Source organism: Tachypleus tridentatus, chromosome 11 (genome assembly GCF_004210375.1).
Source record: "Tachypleus tridentatus isolate NWPU-2018 chromosome 11, ASM421037v1, whole genome shotgun sequence".
NCBI classification, from domain to species: Eukaryota; Metazoa; Arthropoda; class Merostomata; order Xiphosura; family Limulidae; genus Tachypleus; species Tachypleus tridentatus.
The window spans coordinates 62,690,256-62,708,095 of record NC_134835.1 but is presented as its reverse complement, the minus strand read 5'-3'; the positions used below and the strand labels follow the sequence as shown (position 1 = coordinate 62,708,095).

At 33.7% G+C, this 17,840-nt stretch overlaps 2 protein-coding genes across 2 annotated transcripts in view; both read right to left on the bottom strand.

The window, feature by feature from the left end:
• Positions 1-2,545, bottom strand: part of LOC143231366 (neprilysin-1-like) — a 67,887-nt gene extending 65,342 nt beyond the window's left edge. The window contains exon 1 of the mRNA XM_076465910.1: positions 2,387-2,545. Coding sequence (XP_076322025.1) covers positions 2,387-2,392 — 6 coding nt within the window. The 5' untranslated portion in view covers positions 2,393-2,545. The remainder of the gene's footprint in view (positions 1-2,386) is intronic.
• An 11,247-nt stretch (positions 2,546-13,792) lies between these two features.
• Positions 13,793-17,840, bottom strand: part of mEFG1 (mitochondrial translation elongation factor G 1) — a 45,018-nt gene continuing 40,970 nt past the window's right edge. The window contains exons 16-18 of the mRNA XM_076467525.1: positions 17,399-17,467; positions 15,295-15,455; positions 13,793-14,291 (exon numbers count right to left, since the gene is read on the bottom strand). Coding sequence (XP_076323640.1) covers positions 14,106-14,291; positions 15,295-15,455; positions 17,399-17,467 — 416 coding nt within the window. The 3' untranslated portion in view covers positions 13,793-14,105. The remainder of the gene's footprint in view (positions 14,292-15,294; positions 15,456-17,398; positions 17,468-17,840) is intronic.

Genomic DNA, 17,840 nt, shown 5'->3' with positions numbered 1-17,840 from the left:
CGGCAAATATAATAAATTTAATACATATCGACATTGAATTAATTTCTAAATTTAAATTTCCGGTTATTTGAAATCATAGTATGTAAAGTACCTAACATAATAAATCGGAGACTCGTCCGAGATAAATTATAATATGTAACAAGAGAAAGAGAGATTTTTGTCTCTGCTGATTTCTCACGTTTAAAATTGTTACGAAATCACGTGAAGCATGTGGATCATACTTTTCATTACTATGATGATAAAAAAGTCGTGAACTAGATAAATCCGATTACAATGATTATCTGCAACGCGATAGTGACAAATATATAAGAAATTTTTGTATCAAAGTAGAAGATGTATATGTTTTTCAAACTGAGCTGAGCATGCGCAGTAGGCTGTATGTTTTCTATTGGACGCTGTAAGCAAAGCATTTTAAGAAGAATTTAGTAAAAATATATATATATCTAAAGTTTTAACTTTTTTATTCCAAATTTTGTTTTAAGCGTAATGCCACACAAAAGAACTAACTGTACCGTGTCCATATCAGAAATCGAATCCTAGATTTTAGTTGTATAATCTTTCAAGCTTGCTGCTGAACCAGTAGTTTGGTCATCAGTTATTATGTACTAATCATAGATAAAGAGATGAGTTCTGGGAAATGAAAAAACTTATTAATTTCCGATTAGTGTAAAAATTTAGTAGTTCAATAGTATTTTGTCAGACGATCATTTTCAGTCGTCAAATAATTTGACATAATTTTTTCATTATTTTTATATTTTTACCGTATTTTAGTAAACTAGATAAAATGTTTCGGTTACACATGTGTGTGTGTCTTTTAAAACGCCACATCGGGCTATCTGCTGCGACCAGATTGGGCCCAAACAGTTGGCCTGCAGCTAGCTGTACGGTCTGGCACACAATCCAACAGAACTCCCAGCCCTGAAACTTCACGTGGGTTAGAAAATTTTCAGCCACGCTCGATTTCAGTTTAAATAAAAAGGGAGATAGTTTTCGAAGGTAAGAAATACATTTATCTTTAAGTCTGGAGGCTTATAACGATAAAAACCGGGTTTCGATAACCATGATGGGCACAGCACGGATAGCCCATTTTGTAGATTTGTGCTTAAAATAAACAAATGTTTTGTATTAACATTAGAAGAAAGTACTGTATTTAACCAAATTTAATTATTAAATCATTTAAAAACATATTACCAGTTTGTTCCTTTAAACAATACCTCTCATATTTATCAATCTCAAGTCTTCTAAGCATTAGGTCGAAAAACTAAGGTAAACATTTGGGGGTTAAACTAAGGAGATTAACTCTTGCACACATAACTAAAACAGACGAGAGGCATAACATGATGGGATATTATTACGTGTCACAGGTATGAAACTGTAACTGGTATGATAAAGTTAAAATAATATTACAGTTTTGAATTTTCAACTAGACCTTATTTACACTATTTTTACAGCTTTTCCTTTCCATCTATACGAAACATTTTATTATATGTATTTCTTCCTTCCATCCTATCTTTCCATCACACCACAATGGTCCCCCAATGGGTCAGCGATAAGTTTACAGATCTAAATTGCTTAAATTCGGGGTTTAGTTACCCGTGGTGGACAGAATGAAGATAGTCCTCTTAGTAGTTTTACACTTAAAACAACATTTTGTTTTTCATTCATTTAGTTACAGTGACGAAATTGGCCCGGCTGTAGAGCTCTGAATTTCGGAGTTCTCGGTGCGTTATAAAAGTAACAATTAATCCCTTAACATGGGTGGAAGGATGATACTGATTGGCTTCCTTTCCTCTATTCAGTAAATGTAAATAATGGACAAAATTAACTGAGTTTTGGGGTTTTTGTCATAAATATAGAATGAAAACACACCAATACAAATTGTTTAATTATGACAGTTGTGCACTATATGATGAAGGCTCTAGCCTTGAAATATTGTTAAAAGTAATAGTTCTTATGCAAATTTCAACCATCACTTCCATTATTTTTCACTAGTATACTACAGCTAGAGTACAGCCTGTATTTAATTATCTGAAGTACACTTTTGTTAGTATTCCCTCCTTTTAGAACAAATCTTATTATATACCAAACATTCTTTCCTTTACAGTAACACGCTTCTAATAGATTTAAAATTAAGTGAATTATCTTTCACAGTTATTTTAAAAATGTAAGGGCTATAAAGATGTCAAAAGATACTGACGTATTCGAATATTAATTATTATTATTATAAGGTGCCTTAAAATGTCTTTATAATGTGAAGAAATGTTAAATGTTTCGAGTATTTTTTTCTTGTGTGTTCAGTCACCTAAAAATTGTTCCCGTTTGATTATTCAATAAGTTAGACCTTAGAAAGCATTTTAAACTTAAAAAAACAACAACAAAAACTTACCGTCATACTTATGAGCTTATGCAGAAATCTCTAGTACAACAGTCCCGTCCCTTCTATCTAAAATCTACGCTGTCATTGGTAGCTAAGCCTTTTTTTAACAGTGTTGTATGTTGCAAAAAGATTGTTAGTTGAATAAAAAAGGCCTATTGGAAGAACTAACTAATTTATCTAGAATTGAATACGAAATCATTTGTTATCGTTGAACTTTACAACCGAAGCCTAGTTACATCTGGATGATAAAGCAGATAAGGAGAATACAAGGTTCGAAATTAGTGACATCATTACACATTTACTGTCTCTTACAGTAATAACACTTATACTTTAAATATTTATTGACATCGACCACGATATACAAATAAACTGACGAGTAACATGAGAAAAACAACCAACTAAATGATAATAATTATCATTTAATTCAACAGCAGCTAAATATATTTCCGTCTCAATTATAAATTATTTTCCAACTGGTATTAATGTGTAACAGGTGGATTGTTTAAAACGTCTATCTCTTATGGCATATTCTAAATGTGTTGAGATCGATTAAAAGTTAAGGAACTGTCCTTGAAGAATCTATCCACTATTCCTTCATGTGCAAATAACAAAATATTTCTAGCACGAATGCATATTTGTTTACTAAACTTTGTAAATTATGATTCGTGAATATGTAACAGTGTACATATAAAGTAGAAATATGTTTATTTTCATTACGCTGTACTGCTCATTCCCGGCAAGTTAAGGTTTAACTTTTGTGTTTGAATAGCGTTGATTTAACGTCTACTGTTCCTCTATCTTCATACTCAACATCTTTCTGTTGTTAGTGCCCTCTGGCGTATAACAAATAAGTAAAACGTTTTGTCCTAACGAAATACATTTTTCACATATGCAAAACAAAATCTCAGATAAATAATAAGTTCGGAGAATTTTGGTTTGTTTGTAACAAAACACAAAGCTACACAATGGGCATTTGTGCTCTGCCCTCCACGGGAATCAAAACCCGGATGCGAGCGTTATAAGTCCACAGATATACCGCTATATCCCTAAGGGCAATACAGAGAAGATTCCTTGATATTTCAGTAAGTCAGAACATGTACGTGAGATAATCAAGTTCATGGTTTTATTGCGGTATGAATAACTTAAAACATTAATAGTACACAAAATTTTAAATTAATGCATAAAAATAAAGCAAACGATTTCCAAATTCTCCTTTCTCAAAAATATAATTTTAATGTACATATTTTGAACCTAAAAACCTGAGTCTACCAACTAAAATTCACTTGTGTTTGGAACTAAAACATAATTTTGTAAAGACATACAGTAAAACCTATACCCGCCAGAAATATCAAACGTTTGCAGCATTATCTTAAGATTTATCTTATAAAAGGCGGAAAACTGTCTTTCACCTACCTCATCTATCAACAAATAGGATTAGAACCTGAGTAAGGCGGAAAAAATGTTTTTGATTAAATATTAATATCTTATTTAATTAATAATTTCTTTAAATGTTAATAAATTCTTGTTTGATTAATAATTTCTTTAAATGTTAATAAATTCTTGTTTGATTAATAATTTCTTTAAATATTAATAAATTCTCGAAGATTTTGTTACAGTAAGTGTTGGTTAAATATATTCTGTTCTTTTTTTCTGTCGTCATTATTTTTACAGTTAAATTAGATTCATGATTTGCAAAAAATATATTTGTCTTTTAAGTGCAAAATTCTACTCTTTTAATAATTCTCACGAAAAAAAATAAATTCTTATCTTCCCTAATTTTAAAATTTACTTAATACCCTCATTTTTTTTAAAAAAAGTTGTTTTTTTATGACGATTCTAGTGAAATCTAAACTCTGATTGAGAAGATTGATGCAGATGATTGTGTGAACGTTGACAAGAATGTCTTAACAAAAACTGATGAAACTGATTTAAAATCTATAATAGAATTGCAAGATGGTAACAATGCGAGAAATTCAGAAGATGAACAAAATGGAAAAGATAGTGAGGAGATAGAAATTCCTACTTCATCGCAAGTGTTAAGTTATATTAACGCTATCAAATTGTATGCAAAAATGAAGGGGAAAAATAAATTGGACACTTTCTCCAAATAAATTTGATTAAGATTTTGTGTACACAGAATATTAACCTGGTGAAGGATAAAAAATATAAAACGTGTCTCAAAACAAAACAAAAAAATGTTAAAGTCCACAGAAACTTCAGTCCACATGTTAAACACATTAATTAAATTTATTTTTAAAAGAAACATAAATATTGTTCATGTATTTTAAATACATCTAGAAACATTATTTGATACCATTAAATATATCAATACAAACATTAACAGTAACGAAAAAATAATAAAACCGTTAGTTAACTCAGAACCTGTCCTTCTGAACAGAGAAGAGGGAAGACTAGTAAAGCTAGCATGAGCCCAAGGAATCCCCTTCACTCCATAAGTGCTCAAAGATCCCTTCGCGCCCTATTCTTGGCTCCCCTCCTTTCGATCAACGACTGTACCAATAATTAAATTCACTAATGCTATAGTGAATTATATAGGCATTCTCACAGATTTATGGTAGTATTAACATGCAATTACACTTTCAAATTGTGTAATAACACACCTTGAATGCCAATACAGTAAGAAAAAAAAGGAACGCTACCACTATTACTTATTTAGTACTTGATTTTAGTTGACTGAAATGGCTGATAAAATGTGAAAAGTCAAGAACGTATGAATAAATGTGTAGTTTCAGTGATGCAAGAGTACAATCGTGCTGTATAAACCACTAACTAGATCAGCATACTGGTGAATTATCTTCCAATAAGTTAATTCGCGTCTGTGAAAAAGTAAAAACCATTGCAGCACAAGTGATGAAGATTGTACAAGAAACTGAAATACCTGAAAAAGGAACGTTAGTTCTACCATACGCCCAACCATGGTTAAAATTTCAGGAAAACATAGATTGTTATGAAATCCTATACGATGAAAATAGCTTGAGAGTTAGACTATGTGATTAAAAAGGTAATATACAAATATCAACTGTGGTGCTTGAATGTCGAGATGGAGATAAAAGATACTTGCGAAAGTTTGGTTGATTGGTTAATTTAGTGTTTTATGGCACAAAGCAGCTAGGCTATCTGCGCTAAACGTCTGGTAAAAAGTTAAAAGTAAATTCAGTAAAATTCATAAAAGGAAATTAAAGTAAAACAAAACAAAATTAAAACATAAATAAATAGCGTAAAACCAATGTTTACATCTAGTCTACAACGTTAAGAGAAAAACTACAGTGATTCAAGTTGTAAAGGGATTTCTGTAGCGTAACTATAATAATCATAACTCACCAGGAAGACTAACAGGTAAGTACAAAAACCACCATCAGTCACCTCAAGTTGGCCTTTCCAGTCCTGGTTTCGAGTTACTTAATTTTACGGTCAGTTTCTAATTTCAACTAGATGAACTGTAATTTTTAAAAGAGAGCCACATTAAAAAGGTGTAATGTATAAATTAAAAAACTTAAATGATAGTAAAAAGATTAATGACCTTTAAATACTAAAAACTTTATCAAGGTGGACAGTGTCACCATCACCAATAACACTGTCTAACGTTATGGACAAACCTAGGGACAGAACATGTTTAAAATGGCGCTGTCGTTGAGAGTTGTAACGATGGCAAGAAAGTAAAATGTGGCTTACAGTGATCTAAGTGTTACACAAACTACACCTGGTGCATCGGTTCCAGATAAAAGAAAACGATGAGTTAAAAAACTGTCTAGTTAGAACAACTTCCTCTTTCCGATCCTTACGGGAACAAGAGAACCAAAGTCCAGGATAGGGTTTTATATGGAAAAGCTTGTTTTTGCGTTGCTCACTCCAAGTCGACTGCCAGCTGGCACGGAGCTGAGCCTCAAATATAGGACCATAGTCCATATATGGGACAGGCACAGCAGTGATAATGCCAGAGCAGATAGACTTAGCTGCAGTGTCGACGAGCTCGTTCCCGCGAATACCAACGTGGCCCGGTATCCAGAAAAACTGGATAGAAGTAGATGTAAAAGAGAAATAGGCCAGTCAGATTTGAATATCGGTGAGAACAGGGTATGAACTAACATGAAGCAATTCCAGGGCCAGTAGAGAACGAAGCGAGTCAGTATAAATAGTGCAGTTCGAGTACTGCTCAGCTTCTATGTGATCCAGGGCAAGAGAAATGGCATACAGTTCAGCAGTGAACACAGAAGATGTAGACGGGGTTCTGCACGCAACCACCAAACCACAAGAAACCATGGCAGAGCCCACAGAGTCACCTGATTTCGAACCATCTGTATAAATAGGAATGGAAGGATGGTTCGAAAGAAGTTAAGCAAACAGAAAACAGTATTTCTAAATAGGAGTGGCAACTTTTCTCAGATGACTTAAAGATAGGTCGCAGTTGGGGACTGTAAGAAGCCATGGTGGGATGGGCTGACCAGTGGATAAAGCAATGTTATCCAAGGACAGACCCAATTCATCCAACTGTGCCTGGATACGAAGGCCAAAAGGAGCAATGGCAGATAATCTGTTCTGAAAAAAGTATGGCCGACCAAGAAAGGAAAACACAACTCCAGGTGAAATACTTTGGTAAGAAACAAAGTTTTGAAGCATACGAGGTCTGTTAAAAAAATACGCGGACTGACGTCATAAAACAAAATGTACTTTATTTAGAAGATACAGGTCTCGAACCCCTTCAAAGTACTTTCCTCCCCAACGCACACACTTATCCCAACGGTGTTTCCACTTGTTGAAACAGTCTTGGTACGCTTCTTTTGTAATGTCCTCCAGCTCCTTCGTCGAATTTGCCTTAATCTCGGGAATCGTCTCAAATCTTCTTCCTTTCAAGGGTCTTTTGAGTTTGGGGAACAAGAAAAAATCTCAAGGAGCAAGGTCAGGTGAGTAGAGGGGTGGGGAAGAACAGTGATCGAGTGTTTGGCCAAAAAACTCACGAGTTTTGAGGGCTGAATTTCGCAGCAACGCGGTGCATCTTTAATTTTTCGGCCAAAATCTCGTAACAAGATCCAACTGATATCCCACACTCTTCAGCAAGCTCCCTGACAGTCAGACGTCGATTTGCCCGCACCAGGGTGTTGATTTTGTCGACGTGTGGGTCGACAGTTGACGTGGAAGGACGTCCAGGACGCTCATCATCTTCAATGGACTGTTGACCATCCTTAAAACGTTCATGCCACTTGAAACATGCCGTACGCTTCATAGCAACATCACCGTAAGCCGTGTTAAGCATAGAAAAAGTTTCAGTCGCAGATTTTCCAAGTTTAACACAAAATTTCACAGCAAGTCGTTGCTCCTTCAGGTCATTCATTCTGAAATCCGCCAAACGAAAAAATCGCACTTCGCTTAAAACCGCGTAGCTAATACACAAATGAAGATATCTGCAATCGGGAAATGGCGTCGTAATCAGCAGATCTGTGCAAACCTAGCGACATCAAGCGGATTCCCCTGGAACCAACTGGAGCCGCGCAATTCAAACAGCCCGCGTATTTTTTGAACAGCCTCGTATTGCAAACGGCGGAGGTGCAAAAAAGTTTATGAAATTATTTATGAGCTCTGAACTGGGGAAGTGCAGAAAGCCTCAGAGCAGAGCCGAAGTTCTTGGTGATAAATAGGGTCTAGCATTTAAGACCGATTGCCTGGCAGAGCCATAGGCCAGTGATCCATAGTCGAGTTTTGATCGAATAAGAGCACGATATATCTTTAGCATAGAACGTCGATCCGCTTCTCAAGTGGTGGTAGAGAGGACATGGAGGATGTTCAGTGCTCTTGTGACACATAGCTGCTTGATGTATGGTATAAAGGTTATCTTACGGTCAAAGATAAGCCCAAGAACTTAGTCTCAGAAACCCCAAGCAACACAAGTTCATCGATACGAATTTCAGGATCAGAGTGAAAACCCCGTTGGCGGAAAAGTGAATGCAAACGGTTTTAGAGAGAGAGAAGGTAAAGCCGTTTGCTATGGTCCACTTCAGTAAACAGTTGAGGGCATTCTGTAGCTATCGCTCAATATACTTCATGTTCAACAACTGACATGAGATGTGAAATTCGTCGACATAGATCCCGTTTGCAACAGTGAGAGGGAGTTGTTCAGTGATGGCATTAATTTTTATACTGAAAAGTGTGACACTCAGAACACAGCCTTGAGGGACTCCAAGTTCCTGTAGAAAAGAACGGGAAAGTGTCGAACCCACATGAACTTGAAATCTCCTGTCCATTAAAAAATTGTTAATAAAAATGGGCAAATGGCCACGTAACCCATATATATGGAAGTCTCAAGTCTCCAAGGGTGTGTCGAGTGGCAAAGACAGGGTGGGCACATGATGATCAACCAACAGTGCCACCCCTCCATGCACTTGTCCATCACACAGCCTGTCATTTCTGTTTAAAGAAAACCGCCAAAAGGTGACTGTATCAGCAGGTTTCAGAAATGTTTCCTGTAAGGAGAGACATACAGAATAGTAGGAAGCAATCAGTGTTTTTATGTTATTCAGATTAGAACGTAAACCTCGACAGTTCCATTGTATCAGGGTGGCCATTTTTATTTACGTGTAGGCGATTTGGGAGGGGAACCTTCTGTTTTTGCTGCTGAAAAGGGATTCCAGACTGAGGACGTGAACGAATGATTGTTTTGCATCTTGGGGTGAGAGAAAAAGATGGATCCAAGGAAATACCTGTACCTGAAACCAAAAGATGTGGATTTTGGGGCTTGGTGAAATTATATACGAGACAGAAATAGGTGTTGAAGTTGATTCATCATCTTTTTTAACCATGGAGGTCAAAAGACTTTTCATTTGTTTGGAAAACGGTTATTTTGGAGGCACAGAGAGACCTGCCTGCACTCTCACAGTAGCTGTAGAACGAAGTATAGCAGCATACGTCCGAGATGAGGTGGTGGACAGCAATTTTCGAGCCTCAGGATAGGTAATGTTATGAATCATTTTCAAACGCTGCACCTGTTTTTCTTCCAACCATTTAGGGCAAGAACGAAAGTAGGACGGGTGAGAGCCATTGCAACTGATGCAATGAAGGTCCATTTCACACTCATAGGCATCATGGTCCTTGCCACTGCAAGAAGCACACGTCAAAAAACCACAACATGATGTCTTCAAGTGACTGAACCGCTGACCTGGAAACATCAGAGAGGGTTTGGAATGTATGGCCGTACTATGCAATTAAGATAACCTACCTTGATGGTGACAGGCGGACGTGGTGACGTAAATGTCAGAATGAGGACATTTGTCGGCACTATAATTCCATCTTTGCCTCACTGCAGAAACTCCTTGGGTGGAGAAACCAGTGAGAATCTCCGACTCTGGGATGTTCTTCATATCACTCTCAACAATAACTCGTCGTGATGAATTCTAAGAAGCTTTTAAGGGCCAATTAAACAAAACGTTTAAGAAAAATCAAGAACCATATACGAATAACTATTTTTACAATAAAGCAAATGAATATACACACATAAATAAAGACATATCCACAAAGATTTTCGGACACTAGAACAATCCTTCAAAATAATAATCACGATCCAGCCCCAAAAATCATAAGCACGATAACAGAACCCAGGTTATAATGTCCATAAAACAAACAAAGCACCAGGAGAAGGTCAAAATACAAACAACACTTAAAAAAGGATACTCAAAAATTGTTTGACCATCTTATCAGGTATATTTTACCTAACCCTTAATTCGGGATACACATTTGCCTCTTGAAAGCAAGCAAATGTACTTATGTTCTTGAAGGAAGGAAAAACCAGCGAATAAGCCGAAAAATTACTGACCGATTACACTGCACAACAAAGATTTTGCTTCTTGAACACTGTTGGGTGTTCTTTATAGATTTTTGGCTGCTGATCACAAAAATAGCATCCAAATTTGTTCATCATGTACCGTTTCATCGAAATCTTCAGTTTTGCCACAATGGAAAAACAACATCAGGGCAACTGGAATCCGTCAATGCTTGCTGACTACTATTGGAACTGCATCGTGATGCATCGGACATTGAATATAAATGAAAATCAGGGGCAAAACACTTTTAATTATGTTGAACTTAATAGCGTATTAGAAACATAAACGCAAATAAATACGTTATTGCCGATAAACAGTTAACTGTCTATTTCTCAGAGTTCCTACGTGATGAAGCAAAACCAAAACTATATTTGTGCATACCCACCAGGTACCTCTCACAATCAGCAAAAACTTTTCAAACAAATTGTTGTGCAGTGTTAGTTAATTAGTTGTCTAAGTAGAATTTTTGATCGAATAATTAGCAATGAGATCTCAAAATTTTCTAGAAATTACATGAAAATTGCCTGAAGTTCAAAATGATTTCAGAAAATTTCTGCAAACAACTGATCATTTAGTTAGGCTTACTAAAACCGTAATAGATTGCTTTAACCAAAAGAATTGCACTGTCGTTTGCTCTCTCGATATTGAGAAAGCATTTAACACTGTATGACATAACGGTTTAAGACTTAAATGGCAAAAAAATAAAATACAAAATGAAAATACAAACATGAAGTAATCCGCTAGCTGTCCAACTTTCCTGTTGACAGAAAATGTAGAATAAATATTAAGGACACATACTCGGAGTACTTTACTCCAGAGGCTATGTTCCTCAAAGAGGGGTAGTTAGTCCTATTCTGTACATCATACAATTAAACAATATTTAGTTAAACTTCACTGTTTGGTAATGACATGGCCATCTGGAAGAGCTAAAACACATCCTCAGTAACCTCAAACAATTTACAACCAGTTTTAAATCAACTAGTACAGTTCTGTCAAATACAGAATTAAAATTAATATATCGTAAACAAGATTATTATTCCACAATCACTTAAATCAGACAGTAAACTTCCTAAATTATACCCGAGCAGATATCTTCTTGACACCAATTCTTCAGCAAAGTTTTCAGGCCTAACTTATGATTCAAAATTAACTTAGAGAAAACAAATATAGCCGAAATTACGAAAAAGGGTGTCAACGATGAAACTATCCCAAAACAATTAACAAGTAAAATACAGGAGAATCCATTGAAAACGTAATTAACATTTATAAAGAATATATTACAGCAGTAATAGAATATGAATGTCCAGCATGGTTAAATTTAACAAAAACAAACCTTCAGAAATTACATATAACACAAAGTTCAATACTTACTACAACTTTCAGAATCCACAAATTCAAGATTTTTACATAATTATGCAAACCTATTTGAACTAAACGACGACTCACTCGTTCTCCTACTTTTAGTAAAATCCATACAAAAACGATTTGTTATCCTAAATAGATCGCTATATCTTACATGATATTGATAGGGCTAAGTGCCTCTCACCTTTAAATTTCAACATCACAAATAAGACCACCTGCACTATATATTCAAATTATTTTACCAAGAGTTTGGTATTATCTTGGTATTTTGTGTATAAACACGCGCTAATGTATACCTCTTGTGAACAAGCAACTTGATTTAGGACTGTTTGTCATTTCACACAGCTAAACGACGCGAAATATTACAGTATGAACTGTTTGTGACCAAACTAAGCGAATAATTTATAATTACACTAAATAGTACTAGTATTATATTAAAGGGCACTGCCTTGAAAAACGAAGATTAATCATTGTATTGTGGTACACTATACGTAACATTCAACAATTCTGAAGTCATTAATTTAGGAGAGGAAAAAGAGGTCGATGACGTACCCGACCCTCAACGATCCAATAAACCTGGCGTAGAACGCGAAACTATTAAGTACTACCGCACCTAATAATACATTTATATATTATTCATATTAAAATATTATGGTCGTGGTTTCGAGCTTTCGCGATGTTCATTATTAGCCACGATTTTTATTGTACGTTTGACTTTAATTTTTGTATATCAGTAAAAATGCTACTAGCTTTTTCGCTCTATATTTGTAAATTAAGCCTAATCTTATTACTCTTAATGATCATGTAATTCAAATACAGTAATTATATGGTTGGTTTTTGGAATTTCGCACAAAGCTACTCGAGGGCTATCTGTGCTAGCCGTCCCTAATTTAGCAGTGTAGGACTAGAGGGAAGGCAGCTAGTCACCACCACCCACCGCCAACTCTTGGGCTACTCTTGTACCAACGAATAGTGGGATTGACCATCACAAGAGAACTGTAAAGGACAGCAGAATGCCGAAGAGAACTGTAAAGTACAGTGAAATGCCGAAGATAACTGGAAAGTACAGTGAAATGCTGAAAAGAACTGGAAAGTACATTGAAATGCTGAAAAGAACTGGAAAGTACATTGAAATGCTGAAAAGAACTGGAAAGTACATTGAAATGCTGAAAAGAACTGGAAAGTACATTGAAATGCTGAAAAGAACTGGAAAGTACAGTGAAATGCTGAAGAGAACTGGAAAGTACAGTGAAATGCTGAAGAGAACTGGAAAGTACAGTGAAATGCTGAAGAGAACTGGAAAGTACGGTGAAATGCTGAAGAGAACTGGAAAGTACGGTGAAATTCTGAAGAGAACTGGAAAGTACAGTGAAATGCTGAAGAGAACTGAAAAGTACAGTGAAATGCTGAAAAGAACTGGAAAGTACAGTGAAATGCTGAAAAGAACTGGAAAGTACAGTGAAATGCTGAAAAGAACTGGAAAGTACAGTGAAATGCTGAAGAGAACTGGAAAGTACAGTGAAATGCTGAAGAGAACTGGAAAGTACATGGAACATGCTGGAGTACTGCAAAACACTGTAAAAAAACAAAACACTAGAGTAAAGCACTGTAGAATGATGCAGAACACTGTAAGGCACTGTCTACAAAATAAATACTGTAGAACAACAAGGAGCACTGTGAAATACTGGAGAACACTGTAGAATTCTGTAAAGTGCAATGAAATACAGCAAATACCACAAGAAGCAGGACACTTAAGTTAGATTAGTACATTATAAATTACTGCAGATCACTATAAAGTACTGAAAGACATTGCAAAGTACTGTAATGTTCTGTAGATTTTTTAAAGTATTTTAAGACACTGGAAGATATCCCTGAGCATTGTAAAATACTGCAGAGCATAGTAAAGTACTGTAGAATATCAAATAGTACTACAAATCAGTATTAAGCACTAAGTATATATATAAACATCACAGAGTATCAAAGAACATGTTAGAGCACTAAAAAGTATTTCTGAACACTGTTGGCTATTGCAGTTAAATGCAAACTTTCTAGTCACAATTTGTTCTTTTTTTACTACATTTTTCTAGTCTACTTGAAAATTATTGTCAAGTAAAAATAAACTGGTAAAATGTGATAGACAGAACTTTAAAAGTTATACTGAAATTTCTTGCAAAAGATGTAATATTCTCTTAACGATTTTAAAAAAATATTACCCCACAATTCCTTTAAAAGACTATTTGGTTTATTTCTATTTAATACAGTTATAACTCCAGATAACAACAACTTAAACATACTATGAATGACCACTTTTAGTGGGAACACTGGTATTAAATGATTTATCCTATCATCATATACATATTTATGATATGGAAAAAAAAATTGGTAAAATGATTCTTAAAACATAAGAAAATTGAAAGAATTCTTAAATTCTGTTTTGGTTTCTTTCAGAACCAACTTGTTCATATATGTTGAAAACTTATATTTCCTAAAAACATAAATAAACTTTAACAACTACACATTATTTTATGTTCTATAAGTCAGTTCTTCTTCTTGTGTTTATCTGCTTCTGTGCTGCTGTTCTCCTGTTCAAACTGTTGTATAAGTTCCTGTTCAGTTTCTGGTAAAGCAGGAGAGTAGCGGCAATACTCCATACTGAATTCTCCTTTACCCTGTGTAGATGATCTCAACTCTGTTGCATAACCAAACATATCATTAAGAGGCACCTAGAAATAAGACAGAAAAAAAATGTAGATATGTACTTTATACATTGATCAAAATTTTTCATCTTTTGTTCTGTATTAGTTATTGTTGTATTTATATGGCACTCTTACAAATGTTATATAGAACATAAAAGATGGGTGTTTGAAAATTAAATGTATTTGCTATAAGACATTTACAACTCCACTGTATAACTAAAGATAGGTGTTTGAAAGTTAAATGTACAAGACAGTTACAATGTCAGTTACAACAAAAGACATGACTTTATTTTATAAAACTACATGTAAAGTAAGGACATTTATAATAGTGTCAAAAACAGTTACAAAATACAAAACAGTTATAACCATTCATTGTATTACATTGTTTTACAAATAGAATCAAAGAAACCCACAAAAAATTAAGAATAAAACTTATAGTACAGATAAAAGTAGTTGAAAAGTGTTTATGCAAGTTTATGAAATAAAATAAAAAAAATTATTGTAGTTATCTAGAATAAGATGGTTCAGTCAGCTAAGGTTAAGAATTAGTAAAAGATAAGAAGTCTAATATACAAACAATATGTTTGTGTTTGTCTGTACACAACTTTTCTTGATCAAATGCTATAAATTTCATATTGTTAAAAAGTCCTTTGGCTGAGGACTGGATTGCATGTTGTGCTCATATATTTTAGACCTAAATATAATATGTCAAGAAGGCCTACAGAAATTACTTATTTTTTTTAGGAACTTACATGCAGTTTAAATGTTGCTTGTGTGAAATAATCTTGCAAATAAAAAAACTAAAGATTGAAACTAAAGCCAGTTGTCAAGTGACTGGGTTTTTCCCCATGAGTAGGTATTTACAATATAACCCACTGATGTTAATGTTTGTTACGTATTATAATTAAACAGTTATTTTACAGACTGTTACACTTGAAATACAATTACTAGATCTCAACAAATGCTTCAAATAAGTCAGAAACAGGGAGTGTTGCTACAAGTTTACTATGAAAACATTACAATGTCTTACCTCAGCTACTATTGTAAACCACCCTTCATTAGCATCTGTTCCAGTGATGATGCCATGTCTGCGGTTAAGCTGAGCCATGACGGAACCCTGAAATTCTTGAGGACCCGTTACTTCAACTGTCATTATAGGTTCCAAGATATGCCAGTTGCCATATTTATACACTACAACATGATATTTTAGGTTACTTAATGTCTACTACACATGTATTTTCTATGAACTGTCAAACATGGTATAACTCTCAGCATAAAATAAAAGTCTACTAAATTATGGGTTTTACTTAACCTATATATTCAACAAAATTCATCCATAAAAAGAACCTCAGATACTAAGTAAATGTTCTTAACTTCTTTTAGCTCAGTAATAACAACCTATATCACAAAAAATATTACTTACAATGAGATAAGGTGTGTGTGTGTGTGCACACATAATGATACTTGCTAAATGATTAACAGATGGGTTCATTTTAGTACATGCCCCTTACAAACCCCCATACTAACAAAAAAACAAAACAAAGGAGTCTATTCAGAATACACCATATTGTTGTGTCAACAAGGAACAACATTTAACCTTTTCCACATTAGCTGCAGTAATGTTTTATTTGTGTAATGACAGTATGATCTCATTTTTCATATAAAAGAAGAGGCATCCCTATAATTATATAGTATTTTGGATGAATCAATATTTACCATATGGTTCTAATCTAAATAAGTGAAAGTCAAAATAATGTTAACATATTCTATAATAACTAGCACAATTAGATTTTAATCTAGAACTTTCAAAGCTTATATATTTATTTCTAGTAATATGGTTGATATGAAAATGAAAACAGTTAATCAAAAACATTTAAAACTTTTAAATTCAAATTAAATAGTTAAAAATTAAGCTTAATTATAATAAAACTATATAGCATTGGTAAACATGATATCCATTTAAAAATTGTCTAAAAATTTGTTATTTATCCACTCATTATCATTTGCATTTTCACATATTTTAGAAATCAACAATGTAAGAAATTTCTCTCTCATGAGAATTCTAAATTCAAAACAAAGAAAAGAATAAATTTTTTAACAAGTCTATGTTATAAGAGCTGCAGGTGTCTTAAACAATAAAAATATTACATTTGTTGAAAACAAACCTTCAAAGTCTAAACACATAATCAGTGTCAGGAGAAAGCCAAAGGACAAACATTTGTCACGGCAAAATGTAACTGATGTTCATTTTGTTGTATTAACTTAGAAATAATCATGTAAATAGACTGCTGTAGACTCCAACTGTGTTTATTTTAGAAAACGTCAAATACCTTTTATGGTAATGAAAGGCCCAATCAAAAAGGAACACTGACATCTACTGTTTCCTTTTTGAAACTTTATGGTAGGGGCATTTTTCTAGTTTTTTAAATAAATTTCTAAAAAACAATGAGTGGAAGAGTTTGACCCACCTGTACCACTATCTTAGATCTAGGCCTGCTTATACAATATTAAATAAATTATTAATTCCTGAAAATATGGGGACAGGGATTGCTAGACCCTCCCTAAAATCTAGACCCTTTTGATACAATATTAAAGAATACAGTTACCTGATGCTGAATTAGAAACATTAGACAGTGAAAAAAAAAAAAACACTAACACTTTAATAGCTAGAAAGTTGGTGGTGGATGATTCCAGCCAGTGCATTTCCCTCTAGTCAGAAATTCAAAATTATAGCTATTGGCTTAACAACAAACATAATGGTAACATTATGGTTACTAAGATAAAATAACTTAAAACACAAATTTTGGTTTGTAGATTATTTTTATGATAATTTAAACATACTTTTAATTATTTGATTGTTGGAATAATAAAAAACAATGATACTTAAAATAACTCATTTCAATTAGTTGGTTATTTAACTGTAATTTTGATTAATCAGCTGTTGGAATAATTGGAAACACTAATTTTCATTAGCTGATTATTTCTGTGGCATTAATCCCAGTTTACAAAACAATAATCATTGTTCAGAGGTAACTGATTAATTAATTAAATTGCTCAGTTCTAGTGTAGAATTCGTCTGATAACCTAACATTTAATACTTACATTAACAAAAATTTAGCAGCAAAATAACATACCTTCTTTCACTGCACCCTGAGCAGCAAGAATAAATGAAATTTCATTGGAATCAACAATGTGATGGTCACCTAGAAAATAAAACAAATAAACAATATATATCAATACTGCTCATCTGTCTGTATAATAGTAAATATTAGAACTGGTCAATATGAAAATGGTATATGTAACATTTAGTCAAAAGTATAAAGTACAGTAAAAATAAGTACTGATTACTTTCACAACAACAGTATATAATATCAGAACTAAGTTCACTAATATAGTGTATAATATTTCTAGTCAAATGTCTAAGTAATAGTAATATCAACAGCACTTATTTTATATTTCTAAACACAAGGAAATTCATAATAACAGATCTATTACTTTAATCATAAAGGAGCATAACAGTGTGAATAAGGCTTATAAATATACACATAATACTGTATTTACCAACTGTAAATATTA